At 34.4% G+C, this 16,975-nt stretch overlaps 2 protein-coding genes across 2 annotated transcripts; one reads left to right on the top strand and one right to left on the bottom strand.

Moving 5' to 3' along the window:
• Positions 1–300: 300 nt before the first annotated feature.
• Positions 301–3,499, top strand: LOC143619593 (succinate dehydrogenase subunit 7B, mitochondrial-like). Its single transcript, XM_077091484.1, has 4 exons — positions 301–351; positions 435–494; positions 2,625–2,727; positions 3,241–3,499. The coding sequence occupies exons 1-4, from the start codon at positions 301–303 to the stop codon at positions 3,309–3,311; spliced, it is 285 nt and encodes a 94-aa protein (XP_076947599.1). The 3' UTR covers positions 3,312–3,499.
• A 6,123-nt stretch (positions 3,500–9,622) lies between these two features.
• Positions 9,623–10,919, bottom strand: LOC143619670 (uncharacterized). Its single transcript, XM_077091547.1, has 3 exons — positions 10,478–10,919; positions 9,905–10,053; positions 9,623–9,819 (listed from the first exon to the last, which is right to left on the bottom strand). Exons 1-3 carry the CDS (start codon positions 10,797–10,799, stop codon positions 9,697–9,699), a joined length of 594 nt encoding a protein of 197 aa, XP_076947662.1. The 5' UTR covers positions 10,800–10,919; the 3' UTR covers positions 9,623–9,696.
• Between the last annotated feature and the right edge of the window lie 6,056 nt (positions 10,920–16,975).

The raw sequence follows: 16,975 nt of genomic DNA, 5'->3' as shown, positions 1-16,975 counted from the left end.
ACCCGAACATCATTAATCATTTATTTAAATTTAATAAAACAAAAACACTAGTTAATCGGATTTTATAGTTTGTCGGGTTTGGGTTAAATGGGTCTACTAGTTTATCAGGTCGAGTCTGCCCGGGTCTAAAAACGGCCCTAACAATTACAACAGAAGTAAGAAAAAGTAGAGGGACTAATACCAAAATATTGTATACTTACAGCCAGGTTACAAGTTCATCTATCTACGGTCTACCAACCAAGCAAGCAAGATCCAGCGTCGGATCAATCTCGTCTTCACCACTACCATCAAATCAAATCAATGGCTTCCTTCTTCAAAACCAATAATACCTTTACTACCCTTCGTTCTCAGGTATCAATTCATCTATTTTCATCCTGTCTCTTAGTTTGTTCGATTTCTTTGTTGGTTTAATTGAACATTTGGTATTGATTTAGGCGACGGAGTTTCAATCTAGACGTCAACTTCATGTAGAACCTGGTGCTCGAGAGAAAGCTGTAAGTCATCATTCCATCTGATGTTCTTTTGTTTCGATTACCGATGCCTAGAGATTCATGCTAATAATCGGATTGATGTTTAATTTAATATCGTTTCTATTCGAATTGTTTAATTTTATGAGCCATTAGAAAAGAAGCCCTAATTTAGTTCATAATTTCTCATTTGCTTGAAAGACCTAATTATTTGTTAGGCTTTTTTATACATATTTTGGGGATAATATGCTACACTGGCTTGCCTTTATATAACCAGCATTTCTTCTCAATTTCATACATGTGGCAACTGCTTCTTTATGTTTCATGAGTTATATTGAAAAGTGGATGTGTATCAGGTTTTATGTTTTTCATAATAAGACCACTGACCACTAGGGTTTCGCTATCTTTTGTTTATAATAATCCGTAGAAGTACTTTTTTTTGTTTTGTTTTGAGGTTGTTATTAGGCTCCAATTACTTCATTTCTGAATTATTTTCATCGAGGTAGTTAACGTACAAGGTATGCCTCATGTTGCAAATCTAAGGGGCGTTTGGTTGTGGGATTTATGACTAAATGCATTTTCTTTATAAGGGCGTTTTTTTCTTTTCAAATGTTTGTAACTTGTGAAAAACTCTTTCGTGCATTTGGTTGGCAGGAAATGGAATGAAAGTTTCTTTCAGTTTATTATTATAATTATTATTATTATTATTATTATTATTATTATTATTGTTATTATTATTGTTATTATTATTATTTGTATATATTGTTCTGTCTGTAAATATAAACTATGTCTAAGAAGTTGGATTATAATTTATAAATGATGCAATTGCCCTCAAAATTCAAAGTTTCATAGCCCGTGTTATAGTAGAAGAATTTTCAGAGAGCAAGGTGAAAAATTGTTTAATTACTATTGAGTCTATGACATAGACCAGAACCCATATATTCTACTTTGGCTTTGCTTTGTCACTAAGGGTTTCCTAGCAATTGAATTTGAGACTGATTATTTACTTTTGTTCATTCTAGCTTGCATAAAGCACACCGTTCCTGCTACTAGAATCAATAATTAGTCCCAATTTCAATTGGTATTTGGTAGGAAGCCTTTTTTACTATAGTAAAAGCTAGACTATGATGTTTTTTGTACTCAGATATTTGGGGTTATGAAACATTTATTTAATGGTTTGGAAAATGATTCCTAGATCTTGTGCAAAGCAAGTGAGTTTCATTTCATTTTCTGCCAACCAAACGCATGACATGATTTCGAAGACTAATTCTTCAATTACTCTAAATCCTAAGCATTCTGCAAACCAATTTAGCTCTATGGCTTCTACAAATATTCAAGGCTACCGTTATAATCATATTCGGCATTTGGTGTGCCTTATGTCATGACAAGCTGCATGTTGTGAGTGGCATCACAAGTCCATAAATACAAACAATTCTCTTTGTCGTCTGATTCTTTTAGAATTCATATTAGCAACTATGACTATAAGGACTTGTGATTGTTGTTAATTCGTCTGATTATTTTAGAATCCATATTAGCAACTATGACTATAAGGCTTGTAATTGTTGTTAATTCTTTTGGATTACCAGCTTTTCTTTTATTCAAATTTCAAATTTAAGATGTTTCCACAACATCTATACTAGTGACTTTCAAGGTTTTTCATAGTAACTTCTATTTTCTCATATATTTTTGGAAGAATGAGAGAATGACCCCAATTAGTTAGCAAGTAATACTTGTTGTCACTAACTAGCTGTATAGTTTTTTTTTTATGCTTTTTAGTTGATGTATACAAATTTGCTTATTTTGTTATTTGCACATACACACTACTCTAGTTACTTTTGGAATTTGTTCCATGACTTATACTCTGCCCGTTCAAAAAAGACCACTGTTGATATAATTATATTTTCATGGATTTTTTTTTTCTTTCCCGCATAATATTTTTTAGTATTCTATCACAGTACAGATTGTTATAGCTATGCAATAATCAAGTTTTTAGCTGAAACTATCATTGTTAGTTCATGTGGTTGAAACACAAATCGATTGCCATGCAAATGCGAAATTCAGACCCTTTATAATGTAGTTCAATTTACTGAAGATCTGGCCCTCTTAGTTTTAGTGGATTATTATCTCACAGAAAAAGAAAACCTCGTTACCTTGCAGCTTTTGGCTAAGGATCCAGCACTAGAGCGCTTCAAATCATACAGGAAAGGTGCCGCAAGCATCAGAAGAATTGGAGATTATCTCACTATAGCCGTTGTAGCTGGTATGCTAACCCTACTCGACCTGTATCTATAATTACTTGTTTTGACCCAGTTAACCTGCTCATTTTGCCACATGTATGGTTTATACAGTTATACTTAGGCAGGTCATATTCAAGCGTTTAGTTTCTAACTATGTTAATTATTGAATATGTTTTTTTTGAGTGGCCAATATTTTTTGTAAAAATGAATGCTTTATGTCAGCTGCCTTGTCTATGATTAGAATTGTTTTTATGAACTATTCGTGTTCACAATAGTACTTTAATAATCTTTGTGAAATGATAACAAACTTTTATTGGCTCGGAGTAAGTTCCACAAAATATAAAGTTGAGTAAATTTGTTAATATTAAAGCTCTATGATTGACCCTTATTTTCCATTTTTGGACAATTATATTGGGTTCTACTTACTTAGGTTCCAACATAACTTATCAATTATTAGATCAGAAATTTTGGTCAAATAGCTCATTGTTGTTCTGATTTGCCTTCCTGCTTCTGATATTGCATGCGTTTTGTTACAGGATGCTGTTATGAGATCTATGTGAGGGCTGTCACCCGAGAAGAAGCTCGTAAAGCTCTCAAATCAGAGTAGAAGCCTCATAAGTGGTTGATGGTGATTATTTTTCCTTTTATGCAATCAGTAATTTATCATTAGGCGGTGTTTTCGACTCTTTTCAAGAAAAATAAGTTCCATTTTATGGCATAAAAATGAGTGGTTTGAGACGGATGATTACTGTAAGATTGTGCTTGTTGTTTGCCTTATTTAAATAATACTTGTTTCCAACAGCTGCACAATCACTTTCTAATCATGTCGTGCACATCGAAATTTAGACTATGCTTACTAGGTCTTTTGATGAAATGCCTGAAAAGAAGTTTTTGTATATGGCATGCCAGATAGGAGTGTTCATAGTCTGCTTCTGTCAGTTTTAACAAAAAAAGATTGGTTCGAATCACAAACTGCGGTTTTGGAAAACGTCAAATCAAAGTTTGGTTTCCACAGTTTCCATTTTTTTAAAATGGTTAGTGTTAATTACTTTTTAAATGATAAAGATGGTTTATGATATTATACATAAATACATAATTGATATCCTAAATATGTAGAGCAAACGGGCACAAATGGGTTGGTTTTGTTTTAGATAGTTTATATTGAATTTTAAAATTATAAAGATGGTTTATCAGTATTATACTTTTACATATACACAGCTGATATTCCAAACCTGAGAAAATAAACGTGTAAAGGTTAAGCAGTTGGTTTCAAGTTTTAAACCATTGGTCAAACCATTAAATTTAGTTTGATCGGTCTGGTCGATTGCAAAGTCCTGTGTACATTTCAAATGACAATTAGAGGGTAATGTCACAAGAGCCGATGAAATTTGTCAAATTATGCTTATACGCAGCATGGTGTTTTGGATTCTTATTATTTCAGGGTTCCTTTATCATGGTAGGCGTATGGATGCCTTATGCTAAAGGATCACATCGTACTTAATGGGGCTGTTTTTCCTTTGTGCTTAACATGCTTGTCCTAAACGGGAAGTTGGTACATGAGTTCATCCATACGTAAAGAAGAAGGTTTCACACTTTCACCAACAAGCTTAAGATCTTAACTGCTATAGTCTTATAGGCATGCACTCTACGCCATGACGGCTAATTTACAAGTCAATATAGTTATATGGAGGGTGTTCCCAAATGCTTGTAGGATTCATAAGGAAGTGGGTCTTGCATATAAGTTATCGTATATATCGAGCAAGGGTATTGCAATTGATTATGTTGAAGTGAAGTGCTACCATCTAATGGTTAGTTGACGTAAGAATAGTGATATCCCACGAAAAGAATGTATCAAGACTAGAAAAAGTGGTGTTGTTGGTTTGAGGTGAATATTCATGAGTTTTGTGTAGATGACGAGTTTCATCTATCGGTTGAGAAGCTAAAGACGAGAGGTGATGTCTAAACGCTTATAAGTTGTTTAAAAGTTATTTTTATTATACAGCTACAGTGAACTTGACAACAAATAATTAGCTATTTAGGCTTCATATAGTTAATTTTGAATGATTTGGTTAAAGTTACAATAAACTAATACTACTACATCGATTATTTAGTGCAAAACACTGAATAACCTAAGAACATGAACTAATTATATAGTCACTATAATTTTCCATAAAAGAAAAACATCAACTCATCAAGTACCATCTAGGATAACACATTTTCATTACAAATATGATTATCAGAGTTTAATTATTTTAATAGCAACTTTCATAAGGCTTATTTCTGTTATTAATTTCTTTTAGTGGGCCTTATAACATGCCAAGGAGCATGCTATTGGTGTAGCACAATTTTCATTATTATCTTCTGCATAAAGACAACACCACTTGATTACATTCTCCCCAAAGCCCCTGTCCCTATGTTGTTTTGCATCTTACTATAAAAAAGTTATTTCATTTTCTCAATACCACTTTACTTCATTTTTAGAAAGCCACTGCATTTACTTTTACGAAAAATAGCAACTCTAAACAACAAAAGCATTTACTTATTGTAATGCAACCAGGCCAGGTAGCAAGCCAAAACAAGTTCCCATCGAACTGAGTTCTAATCGAACTCCAATTGAGTTTGAGTCAAAATAGACAACTTTAAAAAGTTCGGTCAAAAGAATTCCGTTCAAAATGTGTTCACTTTGATTTGAAATAAGTCGTTTTAAAAAAACACAAAAAAGAAACATATGTTTTAAGTTGGCATGTCGTATGATTTAAATAAACTTAAACCGGCGTGTCGCGAAACCCCTAAAATCCTACGTGTCGTGATGTGGTCGCTCTCCCATTTTATGGAAGCCACCAGATTGCTTAATTTTTAAATGGAGGCCTCTAATTGATTTAACCAAAATTCATGGGTATGGGTTTAACAAAACCAGATAGCTCGGGTTATAATATCTCATTAAATTAAAAATTAATCATAACCCAAAATTTGTTTGATTTTGGTCCAAAATCATGGGGCATGGCTCGAAATTAGTTCGATTTTGGTTCAAAATAAGATAAGAAGTCGTTCTATTTCCTTGATTATGTCCAATTTTTGTTCAAATTTCTAGATGTAAGCCTCGAACCGTTTTCCCGCCCCTTACAACGATTCTGAGGCGCACGTGTAATTTTAAACTCGGAGGCGCCGCCTCAAACACGATTTCATCCCGTTTCGAACCGAGGCGCCGCCTCAAACCGTTTTTTAAACACGATTCACACATACCTGACTTTCTAAAGCTGTCCGTTCCTTGACGCTCGGCCTTGGTTTTGCAACTCCCGATTTATTAAAAAGAGTTCGTTTCAAGTCCTCCCATTCTTTTTTGAGTTCAATTTCTCGTCTACGAGTTCTCGTATATAAGTCATCGGGGTTCCTTTCGAGTAACTTTCATACAATAAATAAAATTAAAATTAAAATATACATATATATTAAAAAAAAGTAATATAAAACAACCCCTGTAATATAAAGAATAAAATCTACTATTTTATAAATGAGTTACTGTTTTTTACACCAGAGTTTTATATAATTTCGTATGGATTCACTTTTTTTAACTGCTAAACCAACCCTCTTGTGAATGAATTGACACAATTATGTGTGCTAAATATTAAATATACGACAAAATCTAGCAATGCTAAAAAAAGGCTATTTGTGGGGGCCATGATCTGAAAGGAAGAATATTTATGATTACAACGTTGGAGTGTCATAGTTATCTCGACTTTCGTCATCCAATACTCATGCGCTTCCTCTTCTATAAAAAAAACATCTTTTTGATAAACATGTATCAACACCTATAAAGAGATAACTTTAAATAATAATAAACAAAAGTTTTTTAAACTAGCCTATGAGCTATGATTATGAGTTATGAGAGGTGTGCGTGAAATGTGAGAACGTCAAGTAGGCAACATGTAGATGGTGAATGTTTCACATTTCATATCCCAAAGCATGTAAAATGATGTAAGACCATTTCCATTGATTTGGTTGGTTGGCCAACAAAAAAACAAAGAATATAAAAATTCAATTTCTCCAACCAACCATCTCTAACGAATGTTGGTCCACCGATCCTTGGTTGGTATTTTTATATTATTTGTTTTTAACTTTTTTTTGATATATAGCATGAAACTGTTGGTTTGATATATAGACTTTGTTAGCTATAACTTTTATTTTAAATATTATCACATTATCTGATTACAAAAATTATATATATTACAAACATTTATAAAAAAAGAAAATCCTCTTTTTGTAGTGGATAATATGAACATGCTCAATATCTATTTCCAATTAATTTTATAATTAAGATGAATAATAAAAATTAATAATTTATCATTTTTGATATAAAACAATTATTCTTAATATTTGTAATAACATTTATAGAAATAAAATAACCATAAAGCTTATTAATTTACTTAAAAGTTGGTTTGGGTTGAGTTGTTAATGAGAGTGAAAAATTGAGTTTGGTTGGGTTTTGTATGTGAAGGAAAGAGAAATTAGTTTTTTAATTAAAAGTTGGGTTGGGTTGGGTTGTGAATGGGAGTAGTCTAAGAGTAGGGATGAGCATTTGGTACTTGGTATCGGTACCGAACCGGTACCTGTACCGAAATCGGTACCGATTTGGTACCGTCGGTACCGAATCGATACCAAAGTTTTGAGTTTCGGGATCGGTACGGGACCGGTACCGGTACGGTACCGGTATTTCCCGAATTTTTACCTTCAATACCGGTACCGTCCCGGTACTGAACCGAATATTTCGGTACCGGTACCAAGATTTAGCGATTTTCGGGATCGGTATTTTCGGTACCGGTACGGTACCGAACTCATCCCTATCTAAGAGTGAGATGGAATGAAATAAATGATTTATATTAGTAATCAACTTTTAAATAATTTTCTAAAGACTGCATGCCCCACACCCACTATATTGTTCACACTTGCGTTTCCTGCGTTTAAATTCACGCCCTTATGTGGCAGTGCTTAACATCTACAGTGCTAACTCGATGGGGTTTCACTTAACGTCTACAATGCTTACTTGATAGGGCTTCAGGGGTCTACGCCCTCTTCATAACACACATCCTAACTAAAAAGCCAACATATCAGTCACTTATTTTTGTATATCAGTACCCCCCCCCCCCCCCAACCCAAAATTACACAAATAGTGTTTTTCATTAAGAATTTATAAATCTTTAGTATTTAACATAATATTCGACCATCTACAATGCAGCCAAACAAGAGTCCTTGGGTGCCGTTGCATTACATGGAAAGGCCCTTTAAAAGGGGGCGTAAATGAGAAATCCTATTACAAGGGTTGGCAAGAGTGGAAGAAAGAAAGTCATTTGCCTATTTACCTTTTGAAATGGAGCCGATAAACCAGGGTAGCTGACGTGGAGGACAGCTGGGAGATCCGCCCTCCTGCGTGATGATGGTCTTAGTTTTTTTATTCTTAACGAACTTAATGTTTTAATTTTTAGTATTAGTAATTTTCTTAGAATAATATTATAAATCTTTAGGTTCTTAATAATGAACTAGTGGAATCTCTCAATGTGATGTGGAGGGAACTAAGTATTGGTCGGTATAGGTTCGATTCGCTTCGGTGGTCAATATGGGGCACTACACTTGCTATGACAACCTGCAGAAAAAACTAACAAAAAAGTTGTGATATGCCCAAAAGGATATTGACACGTGTTTTACATCGATTGAGAACCATAAATACGAAGAAAGTCGTGATATGCCCAAAAGGATACCATGCTTGTTTTACATCAGTCTAAAACCACAAAAACAAATACCGGAAACGGTTAGATTCGTCGCCAACTTATACCAAAATGTCAGTAAATAATAGTATTAATAATAATAATAATACACATGTGTATTTAGATTTTAAAAAACAAAATTTTGTGGCTAAAGTTCAAAGTGCATAAATTTTGTGGTCAATTTATATATAAAAAAAACTATACTAATTTAAATTAAAAAAAAAAACAAAAAAAACCGTTGTTTCCTAACTCTAAATTACAAAACTTTTATGTTCAATTTTAAAAAATTAGAGAAAACAAACATTATTATTTATTAACAAGTTTCTATAAACCAATATTATCATAGATATATAATTTCCCCTTTTACATGCTTAAACTCTTTCCTAATCGTTTAACCTTTAACTTTTTTGTTATTGTGGTTTAGTTTTTTGAATCATAATAACTATTCTTGTAGTTATTGTTATGTGACAATATTTGATATTGTTTATATAAACGTTTGAACATTTAGTTTATATTTTCAAAAAGTCTCATTTTTTTATTAAATACCATATAACATTATAACGTTTCAAAAATTAATGTCTTTAATAACGATATAAAATTTGTTTTCCTCACAAACATGCACATGCAAAGATTCACACTATACACATGATGAAAAGAAGAAACAAGATAAGACGAGGGAGGGGATGCTTTATGCAAAGGATAACTACACTTCTTAAAAGGATTTTCAATAGTATACATTTATTCACCAACTATTAAAAGCTATTGCTGATATTTCTTAGGATTCCATGGGTTTTTCTTGATTTTTCATTTACGAATATAATTAAACTTTAGCATTAATGCTTTCTTTTCCTTTTTCTTCATCACAAATATTAACTGAAAAGTATGAAGTATGAACAGGCTTTACCATAACATTATTGGCATAATAAAACAAGAAGTAATAATTACAAAGAAAGGAATTAGGAGTTGATTGCATATAGTCAATCTCTTAAAATAAAGAACATAGATCATAGACCGTTTTAGTGGTTCGCTGGCCGGACCGTTTTTCAATATTGAAATAGAGAAACTTTGCACCAAAACAAGATTATTATTGAATATGAAAAGCAAATTCTTCTCTCTTTTTTTTTGTTTTAAAGAATTTGCAACATTCATCATGCCCCCCAAAATGCAATCTCCATCTTCCAAAAAATTAAAATTAAATCTATCAAGAAAACTTTAATATGCACACAACTAAACTAGCTAGCTTGTTGCCTCGGAGATACTGTTTAACGATGGATGCCATCCTCTTGGTTTGCTTTTGGAGGGTCTAGAGTTCACTGGAGCCACCATCACCTGATTATTATTTGTATCTACTTTCCTCATCTGCATATACCATATATACAATTATGTAAGATGTTTTACACGAAATAAACGAAATCACAATTAGATAACTGAAAACATTTCAAACCTGATGGTGAGATTTCCCCAATTGATTAGCTCTTGTAGCCGTTGTTTCACAGTTTGAATTTGTTTCACTCTTTTCCGCCTCCGATAGCTGAAAATTCTTGTAATTATTCAATTTCTTGTTCTTCTTTGCATTTAATCCTTTCATCACCTCTACAAACAAAAAAAATATAAATTATTACTTATTTAATTATCAAAAGGCTTATAACCTAACAAAAGGGTGGTATAAGGTGTGAGCATAATGATATTCCTCCCAAACCAATTCTTTTTTTTTTCCCAAAACCGGTTTCCTTTAGGGTCAACAAAAGTCAAAACCGACTCAGACCGAAACTAATTTAAAAAAAGTCAAAGATCAGGTTTGACCGGTTTATATCGTACGGTTCGCATGTGCTGAAACCGCAGGATTCATTCAGTTCCAGTTCTTGTCAAACCGAATCATTTTAATGTATAGATTTAGAAGTATGATTAAAAACGTGTCTAAGTTAGCAATTTAAAAAAAAAAGTTATTTAACTTAACACAATAATTAAAAAAATAAAATAAAAAGAAGAGGGAAGAAAAGAAATTAATAAAACAAACCTTGGGTGGTGATGAGTCTATAAGCATGACCAAGAACAAGATTATCAGTAGGCCGAAGAAGCTTAATACGAGTAACACGAAGGTTTTGATTGGTATTTGTAGGACTAGTATTATTATTGGGTGGTGGTTGTTGGTGGTGACCACCACCGGAGGAGGAAGGAGGTGAAGAGTAGAAGGTGGTGGCGAGTAAGAGTGCCACGTAATGACCAGGGTGAAGCTTCATGATCTCTGCGGCGGAGATGGGTGCATAGAACCTTTCAGCTCTGCCATTTTGGGTTTGTAAGATGAGACTTGCGTTATCCACGGCTTGGCAGTTGCCCATGTCCGGTGATCGGAAAAGATGGTGGATGTGATATTATTATGAAGGTGAAGGAATTGAAGGGAGGTTAGACACCAGACTAGGCTATATATACACAAAACTCACCGCCCATCCTTCTAAACCGGATATTATTATTATTATTATTATTATTATTATTATTATTCTGTTTTGTTTTTATTATATATAAAAACATAATAATTCGTAACGTATTACAAAATAATAATGTGTGCTGAAATAGATGTTTTAAAAATGTTATTATTTTTAAAATAGTGGTAACGTTACAATTCTATATAATTCTTTATAAATGCTAAAAGTAATTTAAATTAAGTGAGGATGATAAAGTGGGGATGAGCTCGGTACCGGTTAATTCCGATCCCGGTTTTTTCAAAAATTTGGTATTGGCATCGGTATCGAAAATGTCTGGTTCGGTACCGATACGATACCAATATTGTAGGCAAAAATGCGATAAGTATTGATACCCATCTTGAAAATTCTAACCCTTGTTCTTTAAAAAACTTGGTATCGATGCCTAATACCATTTGCACATCCTTTGATAAAATATATACGAATCTTGTTACTATTTACTATTTTTTTATCAGTTTGACTCACGTTTAACAATTATGAAATTTGATTATCGTTTAACAATTTTTATTTCTTATTACCATCTATAATTTATCAACTAGTAAAAAAAATGGGTACTTATTTATATATGTTTCATTTGTCTCACTTAGTTTTATAAAATTTATATATATTTATAAAAAGTTACATAGGAACTATCTCATGAAAGTTGATTGACTTTGGAGTGATAAATTTTTTTAACAGAGTTATTAAAGTCAGGTGTTAGTATGATGTTGCTCACCTTGAGGTCAGGTTTAAGCCCCGCAAATGACGAATTTAGTGTAATTTTAGACGTTAAAAAAATTAGAAAAGAGTAATATGATAAAGATCTTTTAATCAATAATAAAAATTTTAGATCAAACAAGTTCGAGCAGTTGGCAATATATTTAATTATCAAATAAATGATGATCTATAAAAGAAGTGATGCACTTGTTGTGAAGTTTAAATTGAAGGTCATGATAGCAATACTAGTTTTATTTAACACAACTTAAAACACACTTCATTCTACCTTTTATTATTAAAAAACATGGTTCACGAAACTTAAAATCACATTCTTTGAAACGACAAAGTTTTATCGATGTCACATCCCAACCTACCTACGGAATATGCCGGGGCGCGACATAATTGTATCATAGCTCAAAAGACACTAAAATAAATCCATGTGTCAATATCTAAATTATTAAATTCATATTATTCAAACACGTAAAGCACAATCATTGTTTCAAAAGAAATTACAACTAAAAATGATAGAAATAAAGTTCATCGTTATTCATGCATCCTAAGATCCAACTACTCTTTAATCCCTTGATTCTTCATCCAATATAGCTACCTGCGCCATGCGGGAAAATACATAGTTTGTCAACATAAAGTTGAGCAAGTAATCACGGTTTTTGAATACATATAATATAAAAATGAGAATTCCTTGTGATAATATGAAATACTACAACTAGCACAACAACAATATAACAATAATATAAAAGTTGTCTTTTCACTCGAATCCCATGGATAACGAGCTACTCCGACGGCGTATGATCATACTAATGAGAATGAGGATGAGATACCAACCACCAAAACATAAATTATACACATAGTCATATTCGCACGAATAACTAATTGAGCAATATCATAATACACAAATAGTGGAATTGTAGTGAAAATGGTTTAACGCATAACGCCCCCAAAATATAAAACGGTAAAAAGGGGGATGTGGATTACTTACATTTAGTGAGTAGATTAGTGATAATGAGATAATAATAAAAAGAAAATGAGGATGAACTCGTCAAGCTTTCGAGATACGTCAACAAGAATGCCCTAATTGTTAACGACTGTATAATTAATAAATGAGAAAAAGAATTAATAAAACGTAACGATTTGAGTTTGATGAGATATTATTAGTCATTATTGCGATTTATTCGGTTTGATAAATGGGAGTCGTTTAGGTTTTAAATTCCTTTATTTATTGTTATTATACTTAAGATTATTATTATTATTATTATTATTATTATTATTATTATTATAACTATTAGTGTTAATATTATTATTTGGTAACTAATATAAGTGATATATCATGTTCGTATTTTCAAGCAATTAGATTTTATAAATAAATAATAACCAATATTAGGTATTAATAAACATGGTATATACAAATGAAAGATTATTGTCAATTATTTAATTATATATATATAGGTATATATATTACGGGAAAATTATTTGAATCTTTAAGCTAGATCGGTAAAAATACATTTTTGTTTCATATTATTTATGCATATATATATATATATATATATATATATATATATATATATATATATGAACTTTGGCCAAAATAATGCCTTCGAGATTCGGTTTCATTAAAACAAAGTTTATTTAATATTATATTATGATTATAATTAAAAATAAAACAAAGATTTAAACAAAATAAAATAAAAAAGAAAAACCGGGTCCAAGGGGGTTCGAACCCGCGCCTGGACCGGTTCCAGTGTCTTAACCTCCACACATCAGCCATCGTGCTGGTGTGTTCGTTTGTGAGGAATGTCAGTTCTACGAAAATATAAACAGACACACCCAGTACCCAAATTCATTTACAAACCCTAGATCTTAAATCCGTTGATTAGTTCGTTGTATGTTAAAATTAGGTTAGGTTATTCTTCAGCAGACATAAACGATTGATAATCATAATCCAATAACCTGAAGGAACCAGAGGAGAACGACGAACAGAGGTCGCGGCTTGGACTCGGACCCAAATTAGGTCTTAGCAGCTTCGTTTTTAACAATTGGGTTAGGGTTTAGCGTCACGAGGATGAGAGGATGTTGTGTGCACGATTAATTGTATTATAATTGTGTTTATATAGTGTTTTAGAGCCCAAGTTAGCCGCGAGTTCATATGCATAATTAGTTATGATTTTTGATTCGTTTTCTATAATTAAAGTGTCGGTGTGATGCGTTTGTGATCAAGAAAGGATTTGGTGAGATCAAATTTTGCAATTACACCCGAGAATTGAGGCTCAAGCAATGAGGGGGGGGGGGTATATGGCGACGGGAAGAGAGGGTGAAGAAGAAAGATTATAATACTATTTGCATTTTAGTCCTTGAACCTTGGTTGTGGATGCAAAGTAGGTTAGAAGTAAGTTTGTGGGTTAATTTTGAAATTTAAAATACATAAATAACATGAAATATACTAAAATGCGGAAATTTATTGATCAATTACCCGAATACGGAATCGGGTCGGGTAATGATTACAAGTACAAGAAAACGGAAAAACCGAAATGTTACAGCACTCCCTACTTTTGGAAATTTCGTCCCTAAATTAGAGATTAAGCCGTAACGAAGAGGTGCGGGTACTTGGCTTCCATTTGGTCTTCTCGTTCCCAAGTGAACTCGGGACCACGCTTGGATTCCCAACGAACTTTGACAAGCGGAATGCGGCTACGCTTAGTTTCTTTCTCCATACGATCCATGATTTCAACAGGTTTCTTGATCGCGCGCATAGATTCATCAACTTGTAATTCGTTGAGGGGTATGTGGAGATTCCCCTCGGCTAAGCACTACTTGAGATTGGAAACGTGAAAAGTCGGATGAACATTGGAGAGCTCTTAGGGAAGATCGAGACGATAAGCAACTCGACCAACCCTTTCAACGATTTCAAACGGTCCAACAAAACGAGGAGATAACTTGTTTCTTTTACCAAAACGAACAACTCCCTTCCAAGGAGATACTTTTAAGAGAACTCGATCACCAACATTAAACTCGAGGGGTTTACGGCGCTTATCGGCGTAGCTCTTTAGAGGCTACGGGCAGCAAGAAGATTTTGACGAATAAGAGCAATTCGGTCGGAAGTTTCTTGAACAAGCTCGGGACCGGTTATTTGCGATTCACCAATCTCGTTCCAACAAATCGGGGAACGACATTTTCGACCATAGAGAGCTTCAAAGGGTGCCATGCCAATACTAGTGTTAAAACTATTATTATAGGAAAACTCAACAAGTGGTAAATGAGTATCCCAATTTCCACCAAAATCTAGCACACAAGAGCGGAGCATATCTTCGAGCGTTTGGATCGTTCGCTCGGATTGACCATCGGTTTGCGGGTGGTAAGCGGTGCTTAGATCAATATGGGTACCCAAGGCGGTATGTAACGAATTCCAAAAGTGAGAGGTAAATCGACCATCACGATCGGAGATAATGGTCAACGGTGTTCCATGGCGACAAATGATATTCTTGACATAGAGTTGGGCTAGTTGACTCACAGAAAAATTTTCTCGAATGGGTATGAAATGCGCCGACTTGGTCAATCGATCAATAATTACCCAAATACTATAATTGCGGCTTTGGGTAGTGGGGAGTTTGGTGACAAAATCCATAGCTATGTCCTCCCATTTCCAAACGGGGATTGGTGGTTGCTCGAGCAAGCCAAACGGCTTTTGATGCTCGGCTTTGACCTTAGAACAAGTGAGGCATTTAGATACATATACCGCAATATCTTTCTTCATTCCTAGCCACCAAAACATGAGACGAAGATCGGCATACATCTTATCCACACCGGGATGAATCGAGTATCGTGACTTATGAGCTTCATCAAGGATGAACGTGTGAAAATTGTCAGGATCGGGAACCCATAAACGGTTCAAATAATAAAGCAAACCGTTAAGTTTGGTTTCAAGTTGGTGTTCGGCGCCACACGACATCTCGTCGTATAAACTTCCTTTGGTGACGGAGATGTGTTGAGCGTCGGATATGCGGTAATGAATGTCAGATTGCATGGTGACACAATGGAGCAATACGGATTTAATGTGACTCTTACGACTAAAAGCATCGGCCGCGACATTTGCTTTCCCAGGGTGGTAGCGAATCTCGCAATCGTAATCGCTTAACAATTCGGCCCATCGTCTTTGTCTCATGTTGAGATCCTTTTGGTCGAATATGTGTTGCAAACTTTTATGATCGGTGAAGACCACACATTTCGTGCCATAAAGATAGTGTCTCCAAATTTTCAAGGCAAACACGACCGCACCAAGTTCCAGATCCCGCGTCGTGTAATTTTTCTCGTGAACCTTGAGTTGACGCGAAGCGTATGCAATGACCTTGTCTCATTGCATAAGAACACAACCGAGACCTTGGATGGAAGCGTCGCAAAACACAACAAAATCATCGTTGCCCTCGGGAAGAGCAAGGATAGGAGCATTGCAAAGTATGTCCTTTAGGGTTTGAAACGCTTTTTCTTGTTAGGGACCCCATTCATAAACCTTCCCTTTGTGGGTTAGTGCGGTAAGGGGTGAAGCAATCTTTGAAAATTTGCAGATGAAGCGACGGTAATATCCCGCTAAACCAAGAAATGAGCGAACCTCCGTTGCAGAGGACGGGGTTTTCCAATTTTTAATGGCCTCGATTTTAGCGGGGTCAACGTGAATACCCTTGTCGTTGACGAAGTGGCCCAAGAATTGAACTTGCTTTAGCCAAAATTCGCATTTGGAGAATCTAGCATAAAGTTGTTCTTTTCGCAACAAGTCGAGAATAGCGCGCAAATAATCTCTATGTTCGTCCTCGGATTTAGAATATATCAAGATGTCGTCGATGAAAACAACCACAAACTTGTCGGGTAGGGTTTACAAACGCGATTCATAAGATCCATGAAAACGGCGGGAGCATTAGTCAACCCAAAAGGCATAACTCGGAATTCAAAGTGCCCATAACGAGTACGGAAGGTGGTCTTGGGTATATCATTCTCGTGGACATGAAGTTGGTGATAACCCGAACGGAGATCGATCTTGGAGAAACAAGCGGATCCTTGAAGTTGATCAAATAGGTCATCGATTCACGGAAGGGGATAACGATTCTTGATAGTAAGCTTATTGAGCTCTCGATAATCGATACACATACGAAGAGTACCATCCTTCTTCTTGACAAACAAAACGGGTGTGCCCCATGGAGGCGAACTCGGGCGAATGAAACCCTTTTCCGTGAGTTCTTGGATTTGATAGGAGAGTTCTTGCATCTCGGAGGGTGCAAGACGATACGGTGCTTTGGCTACGGGGTTTGCTCCGGGTACAAGATCAATACGGAACT

Source organism: Bidens hawaiensis, unplaced genomic scaffold (genome assembly GCF_021521415.1).
Source record: "Bidens hawaiensis isolate Kalapana, Puna unplaced genomic scaffold, B.hawaiensis_p1.1 tig00002477_1, whole genome shotgun sequence".
Classification (NCBI taxonomy): Eukaryota; Viridiplantae; Streptophyta; class Magnoliopsida; order Asterales; family Asteraceae; genus Bidens; species Bidens hawaiensis.
The sequence above is the reverse complement of the archived record's forward strand: the minus strand, read 5'-3'. Positions and strand labels throughout refer to the sequence as shown.